This window comes from Rhinolophus sinicus, chromosome 1 (assembly GCF_057876585.1).
Source record: "Rhinolophus sinicus isolate RSI-liver-muscle chromosome 1, RSI-T2T, whole genome shotgun sequence".
In the NCBI taxonomy this organism is placed as follows: Eukaryota; Metazoa; Chordata; class Mammalia; order Chiroptera; family Rhinolophidae; genus Rhinolophus; species Rhinolophus sinicus.
Genome location: NC_142501.1, coordinates 103,366,288 through 103,380,983, shown reverse-complemented (window position 1 = coordinate 103,380,983; position 14,696 = coordinate 103,366,288). Strand labels below are relative to the sequence as shown.

Below are 14,696 nucleotides of genomic sequence, written 5' to 3'. Positions count from 1 at the left end.
GCTCTGAATCTTAATTTTTAGAGGCGCCTCATAGACTGTAGGTGACATTATTGCCTCTAGAAACTTCTGTCCAGATGAGTGCCTACTGACATTTGCCAAGGAAAGAAGACGCCTGAAGACGCAGTTACTCCTTCCTAGGAGCTGACGATCCAATAGGGAAAGGAAGGATTCACAGATACTGTAATGCATGCAGCACACCTCCAGGCAGGTGAACACTTGGCAACTTTGCCTGCTGCGCACCATTTGGCAGGAAGTGGAGTGACATTTCCGACTCACACTATAAGCTCTGCATTGTGGCAGTGAGCTGTGGAGATGGAAGTCAGCACTTCTCCTCAGGGAGCTCTCAGATCTCTGGGAGGAGAGAAGCACAGCGACCCAAAGTCACGGCACAGGGCCATTCATGCAAAGATGACGAGGACCCGGCGAGATGTCTACCACTTTGATGGGGTGCTGGGGAAGTTGCTAGAGGTGCATTTGGGGGAGTCTCAAAGGGGCTGAGGTGAGGGGTATAAGTCACAGAGGGCTCTCAACTATTTAACACTGGCACATATACCTGACTGACCAAATCAGGAGGAAGCAGGGACATTTCATGTGACAACCCAGCAGCGAAGCCAGGGTTGCAGGTCTGCAGGCCCCCCAGCTCATCACCCCCATTCCAAATAGGATTTCCCTCAGCTCCCTGTTAGCAAACCTGGTGAGTTTCCTCTGAAACAAAGCTGCAGTCACTTCTCTGTGTCCCCATTACTGCGATCACACAGTGCAGTGGGCTTGCCTGTGGGCTCTGGGCTCAGCTGCCCGGGTCAGTCCCAACCCTGCTACTGTGTCTAAGGCTGAAGGCCTTGGGCCTGTGAGCTCCAGATCATTCCCAGACCCCACGCTCTCCTCACACTTCAACCTGGGTCTGCTACTCACAGCCGAGTGACCTCAGGGAAGTCACGGCAGTTAAGTGTCCAGATCTGTGAAATAGAATAGCAACAGCCTTCATCTCAGAGGCTGTACTGCCAAACACACATGAAATGTCACCTTTCCTTATTCCCAGCTGGGTGATTTCGAGCAACTTACAGAATCTCTTGTGTCTCAGTTTCCCCTTTGCTTACCATGGCGACGGTGAGGCTGTCCCAAGGATCAAAGTGGACAGTCCATAGAAAGCATGTGGCCTAGTAACGGGGATCGCAGATACCCAACTCTGTACTCAGCCTGTCTCAGGAGTGTTGCTTAACACGGAGGTCACTGCCCAGGCCCTTCCCACCTCAGCCTCCAGTCTTGTCACATTCCATCTGCCCGTTCTTCCGAGCTGTCGTCCACACTCCTGCCAGAATGGTTTCCCATGAAAAACTCTGCTGCTGATCCCAGCCTCACCCTCCCAGGTGCAGGCATCACTCCAGGTGGTCCTGCCTGCTCGGCAGCCCTCCCTCCCCAACACTGACTGTCACCATCCTTCAGGACCCCCGCCGTGGAGCTCCCATTCCCGCTCTGACATGAAGCCTTCTGCTGCATGGTGTGCCTCTATGTATGTCCACTGCCACCTTCTCTAGGCCGCTGACTCGATACTGGAATGTAGAAGGAAGGACACTTTATACCTAATCTCTCATCCACCAGATGAAGAAACAAGACCCAGGAATACTGATATTTTCACAAGTCCAGAGAATTCTTTGTATATTCAGGTCAGAAAATCTGTTCTCCTCGGCAGTTGGCAGAATGCCAGCTTGGAACGCTGTACAAACAGCCCTCAACATGAGCATCTCTCCGTGGTCGGTTTGTGTTGACAGTCTATCAAGTTTCTAACAGGAGCACTGAGACTTGTACCCCTAACGGCTGATGGACACTAGTTTTGAATGGGAACAAAATGATTAAGCCCTAAAAGTAACCACATTGTCTAAAGTTTTAAGTAACATATTCTCTACTGTACAAAGATGTTTACTGTTGAGAATCTAGGCAATTAGGTGGATTTTGTCATGTCTCATTATTCAACTACTAAGTGCTATTTAATATAAGGCAATCACATTCTGTTTACAAAGTGAGGTAGGTCAACAAATGGTCTCCACAGACATCCAATCATATCTCTAGAACCTCAGAAAAGAGGTCTTTGCAGATGTGATTAAATTAAGGATCTTGAGAAGAGCTCATCCTAGATTATCCAGCTGGCCCTAAATCCAATGGCAAGTGTCCTTATAAGAAAAAGAGGAAAGACTTGAGACAGAAGAGGAGAAGGCTGTGTGGCCAAGGGGGACAGATTAGAGTGATGCAGCCATGAGATGGAAGAGACAAGGATGGGTTCTCACCCAGAACCTCCAGAGGGACCGTGGCCCTGCCAACACCCCGACTCAGACTCGTGGCCTCCGGAACTGTGAGACAACAGCTTCAGTTGTTTGAAGTCTCCAAGTGTGTGGTAATTTGTTACAGCATCCACAGGAAACTAATACACAATCTACAAACTGTTTTTACATTCTGACTCATGAGACGCTTTAAATCAACATAAGACATTCCTCTTTTCTGTCTCTCTCATTCTTTCTCCCTTTGTTTCAAAGCACACTGCATACTTTAGCACACTTCCGTTCTGCTGTTTGCACATCATGAACTATAGTTCAATATTTGTTTTGGTTCTTTTTGTTGGGAGGGGGGGGTCAAATTTACAGAAAGTTAAACATACAAGTCTTAAATGTACCATTGGATCAGTTTAGACAAATGCAATCACCTGTGTAACCCATACCTCTATTGAGACATAGAAGAGGCCCATCACCATCACCAATCACCCATTACTATCACCATTACCCATCACCCATCACCATCACCCCTCACCATCACTAATCTCCCATCATCATCACCCATCACCATCGCCTATCACCCATCACCAATCTTCCATCACTCATCACCATCACCATCACCAATCACCTCTTAACATCACTCATTACCAATCACCCATTACTATCACCATCACCCATCACCATCACCATCACCAATCTCCCATCACCATCACCAATTTCCCATCATCATCACTCATCACCCATCACCATCGCCTATCACCCATCACCAATCTTCCATCATTCATCACCATCACCAATCACCTCTTACCGTCACTCATTACTAATCAGCCATTAACTATCACCATCACCCATCACCATCACCATCACCAATCACCTCTTACCGTCAATCATTACTAATCAGCCATTAACTATCACCATCACCCATCACCATCACCATCACCAATCACCTCTTAACATCACTCATTACCAATCACCCATTACTATCACCATCACCCATCACCATCACCGTCACCAATCACCTCTTACCGTCACTCATTACTAATCAGCCATTAACTATCACCATCACCCATCACCAACACCATCACCAATCCCCCATCACCATCACCAATCTCCCATCACTATCACCCAATGCCATCACCATCGCCATCATCCCCATCCCCATCACACATCACCCATCACCCTTATGCTCCTTCCCAGTCAATTTCCACCCCTACCCTCCAGAGGCAACCAAACATCAGTGTTGCGTGTTCTAGGACTTAATGTATCTGAGTCTTGGGATAGGTGTTCCTGTGTGCAAGGCTTCTTTTACTCAGCCTGTGATTCTCAGACACTTCATGTTGCTGCATGTATAGTAGTTTGTTCTATTTGTTGATGAGCAGTATCACCGTGTACGAGAACACCACATCTGGTGATGGACACTTGGGTGATGACCAGATTTTGACATTATGAATAAACTGCTATAAACGGTCCTGTACAAATCTCTTTGTGAACATATTCCTTCAGTGCTTTTGGTTAAATGCCTGGTAGGTGGAATAGCAGAGTCACAGAATACATATATGTCTAGTTTTATTAAAAACAGCCAGAACTGCTTCAAGAGTGGCTGTAGCTCTACGTCCCCACCAAGTGTAGGAAAGTTCTGGTCACTCACCACAGCAAGCAGAGCTTCTACAGAGGCAGCCTGTACCATGGTCAAGTAGGGGCCGCGCCCAGGTCCTTTCCTGGGAACCACACTCAGCATCTTAGCACCAAGCCCCAGAGCTGTGAGCTGTGTCTGTGAGCATCTGTGTTGTATCCAGACTTATTCTGTGCATTCTTCAGCAAGAGGTGTCCCAAGCTAATTGCTTCTTCACTTTACGCTATTTCAGCTTACGGAAATTTTCATAAGAACAATCTACTTTTTGGCCCATGTGACTGAATTTCAAAAGGTGTTCCCAGAATGTTACCAGAAGAAACAAATTAAGTTGAACATCTATTAAAAACTATCTGTAGAGAACGTTCCTTATTAGCTAGTTTCAGTACTAAATAGTTATTTTAAAGAGTGACTATGTACCGCAACATCATAGAGTAACTGATGTTTTGGTAAAGACACTAAAAACAAACAGAACAAAAGTAGCTGCTTGCCCTATGGAAGCATCCTCACTCAATATCGGCGGAGGGCATTTCTGGAATGATCCTTGGATTCATAAGGCTCCTCTTAAGAGCCCCTCTTGAATTATCTGCAACAATAGGAAGATCAAAGGTTCTCAAAACTAACATATCGTTCCATAAATCTTCAATTTAAGTTCAAACTTAGGTTTAGAATGCAAACTTTATTTTAAACAATAGACTTTTTTCTACATGTGGCAAAGAGAGCTTAGTGGCATAAAATAAATGAGTGTGACTGGAAATGTGAAAGAAGAAAAGAAAGTGGAGGAGGGAGTGGAGGTAGGTTAGGGGAACTGAGGAAATGAAACTGGGTTGGTTGCAAAGGGTTCTGACACCTCCATCATCCAGGAATGTGAAAGGAGCCTGGGGCAGTCATGCTGAATGAGCCCTGACCTTCTGAAGATGGTGGTATAGGCTGGGGGCAATGGCAATTGAGAAAAGAGTGGAGCAGATGGAGATGAGGGGAGAACAAGGGCTGCACTCACCATCTGGAGTTTACTGTTTTCTCTCCAGGACTGGGAGAGTGAGAAGGGGTGGAGAGAGCAAGAATGGTCAGTGTGCAGTAGGACACAGAGGTCTTTTGGAGTTAGTTATTGGACCTGACTATGGACCCAAATTTTCCCCTTATTAGCTATTGACTTGCAAAGCTGATTTCATTTTGCTGTCTGCACTCACTCATCCATTTTTTTAAAGGGAATTATAAAATAAATATCAACAGCACACTTAGAGATGGATGAAGGTTGAATAAGTGAATATTGCCCTCAATTCATTGACAGACTACTATTTGTCATGAATCAGGGATTTTAATGCATCTCTTTTAATTCTACCAAGATGACTATAATAGGCATTTTTATTTCCTACGTAAAGGACTTGACCAAGGCCACACAGTGAGTGCAGATAACTAAGTCCATCTTTCTAGAGCATGCCACGTCCTGCCCGAGTGACTCTCTCCTTCTGTGGTTTGTCTTTGTTAACCTTTTTAACAATCAGGCACACCCAGTATTGTTCAGATCCATATATATATATATATATGTATATATTTTTTACATAGAAAGCTGACACCATATCCCCACCAAATAGTGACATACACCAGGAGGGGCAATGCCCTTGTTTTAAGATTTCTGCAATAGCCTGCCTCTCCCCCTACTGACACTTACACCTGTTTGTACCATTTTGAGTGTATCTGTATCATGTCCAATTAGGTTCACTATTTTTTTCCCTAGTTTTAGTGAGAAATAATTGCCATAAATCACTATGTAAATGTAAGGCATCTAGCACGGTGGTTTGAATTACATATTTTGTGAGATGATTACCACGATAGATTCAGCTAACATTCATCTCCTCATATAGGTACAATTGGGGTGGGGGAAAGGAAGGGAAAGAATAAAGGGGAAAAAAGTCTTGTGATGGGAACGCTTAGGATTTACTATCTTAACAACTTTCCTGTTTACGGAACAGCAGTGTTAGCTCTAGTCACCATGCTGCACATTGCATCCCTAGTGCTTAGTTATCTTGTAACTGGGAGTTTGCACCAGGTTTACTAGTCTAAAAATAAATTACACAGTCTTCTAAGTACTGGTCAGTGCATGTAAGAGACAGGAAAAAATTACATTCTATAGGAATGTAGATAAAGAAAATTATTAAGAAAATGAAAAATTAATTGTCCAAAAGGTAAGTAAGGATATCCTGATCGTGACACCCACATGCATGGACAGAGAGCCATCATGGCTGCGACTTGGGGAACATCTTCCACCCCTTCACCTCACTCTCCTGCAAGTGATCCAAATGGTCCACGGCCGCTGTGCTCCTGACTCCAGACTGCACAACTCTCTGTTGGTACAACAGCGGGGACTGTCTTTTCCAACCTGATGTGGATGTACCCCAATGTGCATAGTCAACAGATTCTGGTTTCCTTCCGTATTTGCTGCTAGTTACTAAGAAAACCCTATCCCCAAAGTAACCACACTCTCAGAACCATATCCCAAATACCACTAGCTACTGATCACCAGGTTTGGCCCAACCTGTGGATGGTTCAAGGCAAAACCATTTCCATTCTTGGAAACAGACTCAAGGTGCATGTCTCAGCTATGGAGGGCCAGTCATAGTCTTCATTTCTGGGTAAAACAAGACAAACACAAGCCAATGATCATTTTATCAATTCATTTTGAATCATGTTCATAGACTGTATGTAATAGGTACAATAAGATGATACCCTTTCCTAACTTGTGATTCACAAAGGCCCCTGCCTAGAGTCTTACAGGGTCCTGAACTAGGTATAATCTACTCTGCTCCAGTCTGTTAAAATTTAACTTACCAATCCTCTCACAATTCTTTTACATATTCCACTTTAAAAAAAAAAAAAACTTCATTTAAAGAATGTTCATTAAAGTCTAGAAATAAAAATGAAAATAGCAGCTATAATCCAGTTTTCCATTTTGAATTTAAAATGCACCTCCTTCGTGGTCTTAGCATTTTTGTTGAAAATGTACATTACGGTGTATTTTTAGGAGGTAATTTCTATGAAACACACACACACATTGAATGTCAACTTCAAGCTAATTTAAATTGTTTACACATTCAGAGGGGGAAAGCCTAGCTGTTAACCTTGGTGGATTCTTTGATTGCAGCTCTGCAAGATAAACAGATTTCTCCCAATTATAAGTAGACTGCATCTTCTTAGAATGTGGGCTGTGGCTTGGTAGGCATCAAGTCAAAGGGCGTTTTAAGTTAAGGTTCGCAAACCCTAGTGGGCAACAGATTCCCCTGGGGGGCTTGTTCAAACACAATGGCTGGGACAGTCCCCTAGCCTCCAGCTTCTGATTCTGTAGGTTTTGGGGCCCCTAGCCCTGGAAATTACATTTCTAACAAGTTCACGGCTGGTGTGGATGCTATTCTAGTCCCAGACTCTACTGAAAACCAGTTGTAGGGCGCCTCTTTTTTAAAGGCAGAATTCATTCCCACAGAACCAGAGTGCAAAATCTACACTCTATCCTAAAGCATCCCCCCTCAATAGCCAGCAGATCCAACACAGGTCTTCTAAGCCCTTCTGACCCTTTTCCTGAAGGTCAGGCAGGTACCTGGGCTCACAGGTGTATCCCCCAGATGTGTCCCCTGCCCTTCAGGGGGCTGAGGGACCTGGGACTCACAGAACACCCCAAGGACTCCGTGCACATGCCCTCCCTGCAGGCTTTCCTGCCCCTTACCACCCCAGTGTGGCTGTTCTGTACCCCGTCACAGCTTTGGGCCTGAGGGCTGAGGGGATGGAGGGGCACAGGGAGAGATGGAGGACCGAGGGGGATGGAAGTGGGAAAAGGGGATAGAGGCGGTAGAATAGGATAGAAGAGGTGGAGGAAAGACAAAGGGGATAGAGGACGGTGGAGGGCAGCTAGAGGGGCTGGGCGTCCCGAGGTCGGAGGAGGAGGGACAGAGGGCGGAGCACAGCGGGGACGGAGGAAAGCTGAACAGCCCGAGGTTGGAGGAGGCTGGACGGAGTGAGACCGGGAAGAGGGGGGCAGGGACGAGCTGGTGTCAAGGACCCGCCTGGCTCCCCTCAGCCCTGCCGCGGTGCACGGAGCTGCTTGGCCTGGGTCAGGGGTCGGGGACCGGGGTGACGCTATGCGGACCGGGTAACCAGGACGGGCTTGAGTGACGAGGGCCAGGAAGATCGGTGACCGGCCCGGGTGACGGGGACGGGACTGGGACGACGAGGGGACCGGCTCCCTCGGACCGGCCGCTGGAGCACTGAGCCGCTCGGCCGCGCACCTCCCAGCACCGACTCCTCCGGCGCGAGGCGGCCCGTGCCTTAAATAGCCTGCTAAAAATAGCCTGCGAGGCCTCCTTCCAATCAGAGCCGCCCGAAGTTCGAATTGGGCCAATGGAGAAGGCCGTGATGGAGAGGCTCGGTCACGCCAGGCGGGGCCGCGGTGAGCCGTCGCCCGCCATTGGCCGCAGCTGACATCATCGGCGCGCAGCCCCCGGGCCGGGCGCGGCGTGATTGGGCGGTGCGCGGGGCGGTCCGTGGGAGTCACGTGGGGGGAGTGAGTGGGGGGAGCCAGGCGGGGAGGAGGGGAGCTGGCAGCGGAGGTTTGAATAGGAAGTTTTGCAGGGGTTACGTTTGCAGTCAGTCCGGTGTTTGCAAATATTGTGTGGGCTCGCGAGCGCGTCTCTGGGCTCCGGTAGGATCCGAACCCGCGGCTCCTAATTGCTGTGCACTGAGTTTGCATGAAACTTTCTCGGCGCTGCAGGCACGGCCGCTGCGCTCCTGACTCCAGACCGCACTCCTCCCTGTTGGTACAACAGCGGGGACTGTCTTTTCCAACCCGACATGGATGTACTCCCAATGTGCAGCATCTTCCAGGAACTCCAGATTGTGCACGAGACCGGGTACTTCTCAGCGCTGCCCTCCCTGGAGGAATATTGGCAACAGGTAAATAGGAATTGTCTTGTGCCAGATGCCCCAGTGCGCCGCGGAGGGAGTGCATGCAAGCACGGACAGGACCGTGTGTGGTTGGAGGTGCATTTCCTTTTCTTCTTTTTTTTTTTTTATAGTTTGGGTAAATTATTTTTTAATTTAAAATAATTCGTCTTAAAACGTACTTCTGCTGTCTCCGGTGCGGGAGGCACTTTAAAAGGGCCTTTTCCAGCGTGCAGCGGAGTTGTCATTTGCGTGGGGCGCAGCAGCGCTTCGTCGCTCTGAGTGTTTTTGCCTATTTCTGGGGCTTCTGAACGGAGGGCAGACCCAGCTCCGCGGCCTGATGCCGGCCCGAGCCCTTGGCAGAAGTTGGGTGCTTGTACCAGCTCCAGACTCCACAGCTGGAACGTGTCATATGAACTTGCGTGGATGCCAAGGGTATTTTTTTTTATGGGATTTGTTTTTGTTTTCCTTTTTGGCGTTTCTAAATAGAGTTTTTTTTTTAAATTAAAAATATCACCAGCAAAACATCCACCAGCTCCTTGTCTCTACCAGGCCATTTCCAGTTGCTTCTTAGGAATCCTTAACATTTGACTTCATCTGCCTTGGTTTTCTTACCTTCTTCTGTTGACCAGAAAAAAACAACAACAGGAAAAAAAAAAAACCAACAATGTTTGCACAACCGGTGACTTATCAGTCATATGACAATGAGCCTTTCCGAATTGGTTCCAGTCTGAACCTCGATTTCTGGCATATTTTAGTGAAACTGGAATTTTTGGCATTGGACAATTATGAAACTTAATTTTTCCCCCTTCTAATTCGTTAGGATCGCCTGAAGGGAGAGACATTCTGACACTTGTCCCATTGTGTTTAAAAAGATAGAAGAAGGTCTTGGGGCTGTCTGCCCTGCAAGACTGTTTGCTTTTTGTCACAAAGTGAATTAGCTGATCAAATATATTCTGTGGGTTTCAAAGCCGAGAATGCTTTTAAGAGGGATGAAATGCGAACTGTGGCCACCTTCACTTGCTGCTTAATTGTTCGCAGCTCTGCCCTGCCTGCCTTTCCCCTCCCCCTTTTCCTCCTTAAGAAGCTGCTCCCTAGGACGTGATTGAAATTGATCTAAGTAGTTTCCTTCGGGCTTTTGGGATTTGGGCCACAAGCCAGGCCGAGCTCCCCTTTGCCTTCTGAGGCTTTTAAAGTCTCTGAGAGCTTCCTCTTGGTCCCCAGTGCTCATCAGCATAATGGAGATTTTAAATCAGCCAGATTATTAAAGTTTAACAAGATCTCAATAAATGTGCTTTCGTTTTCCTTTGGAACATCAGTAAAATATCTAGCCGGCTCTCCTCAGAACACTCTAGTGTGTGTTGTAACCCAGACGTCTAATTTTAGGGGTAAAGAGAAAACAATGGTTGTTTTTCCCCCTTTGCTTGCTCATGCTTGCTCTGTGAGGAGTCTGTGGGTAGGGGGAAGGGTATGTGCTATATTACGATAGCAAAGCGCGTTGCTAAGTAAGCAAGCACAAGCCCTTTGGGCAGGCTTTGCTAGTCCTGAAGATTTGCTACAAAGAGCAGAGTGTGCTGTAGAAATTTAGATCTGTAGAATTGCGGTAGTATAGACGCCCTTAGATGGCCATACAGGCACTTAATCCTAATGAAGATAAGGGCAGATATAGTGTAATCCTAAAATGTGTCCTACCATTTTTCTTTTCCAGTGGCTAGAAAGTTTGAGATGGTCGGGAGAGGGGATGCTGGTCTCTTGGTAGTGGTAGCGTCTTGAAAGGTTGGTTGTGGGTGTGGGAGGGACACTCTGTCCATGACACATTGCATGTATATTTGAACAGAGTCCTTTTTGGCTGTTGCTCAGAATTTCAAAAGGAAGTCTCCTCTGGCATTGCGTGAAAGAAATAGAGTGATGACTCATACAGTTGTACTCTTGGCCAGTAGATAAAGTTCTTGTCCATTGTGGCACTCCCAGCAGGGCCTGGAGGAATTTCCCGTCCTGCATCCTTTTCCATAGCAGATGGCCATTGTGGAATGATGTCTCCACTCTGCTGTGGAAGCTCTTGTTTTTCTCCCACCACTGTGGAAGTCATTAAAGTTGTGTGTGCGCATGGCCCTGCACTTGGGAATGGCATTCTTTGAAAGCCTACTAGGTCTGGGCTACGCAGGAAATGGGTGGTTTCTGTGCAGCTCCATTGATGTCCCTGAATATAGCCCATCAGCTAGCTGTGTCTGCGTGCTGGTGTGGCCCTGTGCTGTCAGTTGTGTCTGCAAAGGGGGACATGTGCAATGTCAGAACACCTTGCATTGCCTGCAGTGCAGCCTCTCTGCCTCGTGCTTGTGAAAGGAGGCTGGCTGGGGCTTTTCTTAGTGCACATGGTTCTCCAGACTGTCAGATAATCTGGCTATACCTGTCGGGGGGTGTTTGAGGCTGATTGTCTGTGTGGTTTACAGAAACTCATGAGGAACGTCAATACTGGTAACTATAACAGACACTGGCTATCAGTCAGCGTGGCCCTGGGTCCATTGTGGGGCAGCCAGGAGAGGTTTTCCCTCATGTGTTTCTTCTGAATTCGTAGGCATTCCTAGAAGCAGCTTTCCTCTCGCTTTCCTGAAGACACAGTTCCTAGAGTGACATGGCCACAGTCTGTTTGTCCTTCATCCCTGCTTGTTTTTGGATATGTGCTTTTGGTTCCGTTTTTGGTTGTCATAATCACATGCCTTCTTGTGGTTCCTTTCTCATAGACCTGCCTGGAGTTGGAACGTTACCTCCAGAGTGAGCCCTGCTATGTGTCAGCCTCCGAAATCAAGTTCGACAGCCAGGAAGATCTGTGGACCAAAATCATCCTGGCTCGGGAGAAAAAGGAGGACCCCGAGGTGGCGGTTTCCTCCAGTCCCCCAGAGGACGCTCTCCACAGCCCCGGCTTTGCTTACAGCCTGGAGACCAACAGCTTGAACTCTGACCTGAGCAGTGAGTCCTCCGACAGCTCCGAGGAGCTCTCGCCCACTTCCAAGTTCACCTCCGACCCCATCAGCGAAGTGCTGGTCACCTCGGGGAACCTGAGCTCCTCTGTCACTTCCACACCCCCTTCTTCTCCAGAACTCAGCAGAGACCCCTCTCACCTGTGGGGCTGCGGGCCCAGTGAGCCACACCCTCCTGGGAAGATACGCAGTGGGACTTCTGGGAAGCCCGGTGACAAGGGCAGTGGGGATGCCTCCCCAGACGGCAGGAGGAGGGTGCATCGCTGCCACTTTAATGGCTGCAGAAAAGTTTACACCAAAAGCTCCCACTTGAAAGCACATCAGCGCACTCACACAGGTCAGTCCCTCCTGCGACCCGGGAGGTGGGCCGCTGGTGGGCGCCACTGAATTATTGCACCAGCCCTGGGAGGGGGCCGGGCTCCGCAGAAGGCTGTCAGAGCAGACACATCCTCACCTCATTCTTTCCCCAAAGAGTTGGGTCTCTGGGGAAGACAGAGTAGGAGGTGAAAGACTGGACATGTGCCCGATGAATGGTTGCCACTTTCAGAATAAACAGACAAGAGGTAAATCACTTCTCCATCTCCATCCACCCTCCCTCCCACCCACTCCGACCACCCCGGGTGTCAGGGCCCATTGTGCGCGGTCTGCAGTGTCTACGACAAGACAATGTGACATGGAGTCGCCTCTCATTTTTGAAGTGAAACTCAAGGAACAGGGGTGAGGGTGGCTGGGCAGCATGGGGCATGCTGGTGTCAATGGTGACGTGAGGTCCGAGCTTGACCACGGGCCCCGTATGAAGCACTATTGACCAGTGGGTACTTACTGGGAATTTCTCCGTGGATCATGCCGCCTTTGTTTCCTGATGCCAATTTTAAGAATCCACAAACAAATAGAACAAACTTCTTCATGAAATACCCCAAGCTTGATGAAAGTTTCATTTAAAATTACCAAGATAGTCTCTAGGGTAACGGATGATGAGTCACAGAAATTTTAGAACTGGAATGATCTTAGAGATCAAGACATTCAAACTCTCCTCTTGCCAACAATGAGAGGAGATGGCCGAGCCCGCGATTGGGGTCCCCAAAATGCTTACAGCAGAGCGGGGATCAGGACCCAGGTGCCCTGCCAGGTCCCGGCCCTTCCCAACAGCATGTTCTAGGACTGCCTTTGACAAAATGTTTAATAGCCTCGGGTAGCACTTTTACTGAATTTGTATTTATAATCTGACCAAGGAACAAAGCTGACTTGGTTATTTGATTGCCATTTAGAAAATTCTTTGAAGGCCCTGGATGGGGTTTCCCAGAAACTCATGACTTCAGTTCTGGAGAAATGTAGTTTCTCGGAGGAAACAACAAAGCTTGTTCCACAGGGAAGTGAGTAAGGAACAAAATAAGTGCTTGGGAGAAACCGTTTCCATGGAGAAAGCAATAAAATCCTGTCCTCGGGAGGCTGTGGGTCCAGTGGGCTGACACATCACCTCCCAAATATTTCTCCCGTCTGAGGAATTGTCCTCTTGCCTGTTAACTGGTCATGGCCATGTGGGCCCTGGTCCCAGCCGCAGCCCGTGGGGGCCCGAGGCGAGGTCAGGACAGAGCTCCTGCATTTCACCTTATGAGCGCCAGCTGCTGTCCCTGATTAAGGTGTGAAGGGATTTCTGAGGCTGCTGGACCAGCCCCGAGCTTGCTAGAGTTGACAACAGCACGTGTTGTTGACGCAGGGCCCCTTTCCTCCCTGTTCCGTGAAATCATGGTGTGCTTGTCGTGTGCTCTCTCCCCAGGAGAAAAGCCTTACAGATGCTCCTGGGAAGGGTGTGAGTGGCGTTTTGCAAGAAGCGATGAGTTAACCAGACACTTCAGAAAGCACACGGGTGCCAAGCCTTTTAAATGTTCTCACTGTGACAGGTACGTGGTTGAATGCCATCCCACCATGGAGTGGGCTCGCAGTTTCCTGTCCGTGTCAGCTTTGTTTAGCCTGGGACTTGCTAACTGTACACGTTAGGAAGCTCTGTGTCATCTGTGCATGAAATTAGAGTGACTTTGTTCCTATTTTCCAAAGATAGGCCTTCAGCAGCTTCTGAATCTGAAAATTGGGCAGTGAGGTCCTGCCTGATGCTTCAAAGAGCTGAATGCAGACCTCCTTAATTTATATTCCTATCTGTTGTCATACCCTGCCCCTGAAAATGAGTTGTGATGACTCAGTGGATTGCCAGCTTCCCTTCCAAGAGGGGCTGGGTGGGCCGTGCAGGGCGGGAGGTCTTAACCCAGCCAGGCCTGGACACCTAATTCTCTGCTGGCCATTCGCTCTGCAGGTGTTTCTCCAGGTCCGACCACCTGGCCCTGCACATGAAAAGGCACCTCTGAGGGAGCAGAGTGCGAATCCTGCGGCTAAAACGGCTTCCAGGCTGAAAGATGGCCGTGGAAGGAGGGTGCGTGTTCCAGCCGAAGCATGCCACTTTGCACCCCACCCAGTTGCCTCCAGGACCTCTCCTTGGAAGGTCTTTTGAGGGCAAAACAAGTCATGTCAGAAGCGACAGAGCGCCCGTGGTGTGTGGTGTTTGGGCTTGCCACCGGTACTTGTCTTCTGAGTGGTCTAAGCCTGCCGTGAGCATGTGCACTGAGAATGTTAATGGTTGGCTTGGCTGAGTGTGGAGGGGTTTGGTACAGACTGTTTGATGAAGCAGTGTTTCCTGTGCAGGGGCCAGACTGCACGAGACAGAAAACATGGAGTTTGAATGTTTTGTGTGTGATGAGTATACCATGAGATGAGACGACCACCAATCATTTCCTGGAGGGTTGGGGGGTGGGGCGGGTGTCTGCGCCTTAGGGGAAAAAAAAAGAAAAAAGGGAAACCGTGGAGGGCGGGAGTGGGCAGTCAGGACCCTGCGTGGTGAGTGGG

At 48.4% G+C, this 14,696-nt stretch overlaps 1 protein-coding gene across 2 annotated transcripts; it reads left to right on the top strand.

The window, feature by feature from the left end:
- The first annotated feature begins 7,883 nt into the window (after positions 1–7,883).
- KLF6 (KLF transcription factor 6) lies at positions 7,884–14,619 on the top strand. Of its 2 annotated transcripts, none has more exons than XM_019710585.3 (4): positions 7,884–8,835; positions 11,565–12,138; positions 13,579–13,702; positions 14,110–14,619. In XM_019710585.3, exons 1-4 carry the CDS (start codon positions 8,734–8,736, stop codon positions 14,159–14,161), a joined length of 852 nt encoding a protein of 283 aa, XP_019566144.1. In that variant the 5' UTR covers positions 7,884–8,733; the 3' UTR covers positions 14,162–14,619. The 2 variants fall into 2 exon arrangements, 1 of the variants encoding a protein (XP_019566144.1); XR_012493791.2 differs by having other exon boundaries at positions 8,526–8,835; positions 11,565–12,364.
- Positions 14,620–14,696: the final 77 nt, after the last annotated feature.

Coding starts and splice junctions, on each gene's coding strand:
- KLF6 (XM_019710585.3), top strand. CDS start 8,734: ATGGATGTACTCCCAATGTGCAGCATCTTCCAGGAACTCCAGATTGTG. Junction 8,836..11,564: donor TGGAGGAATATTGGCAACAG/GTAAATAGGAAT, acceptor CCTTTCTCATAG/ACCTGCCTGGAGTTGGAACG. Junction 12,139..13,578: donor ACATCAGCGCACTCACACAG/GTCAGTCCCTCC, acceptor CTCTCTCCCCAG/GAGAAAAGCCTTACAGATGC.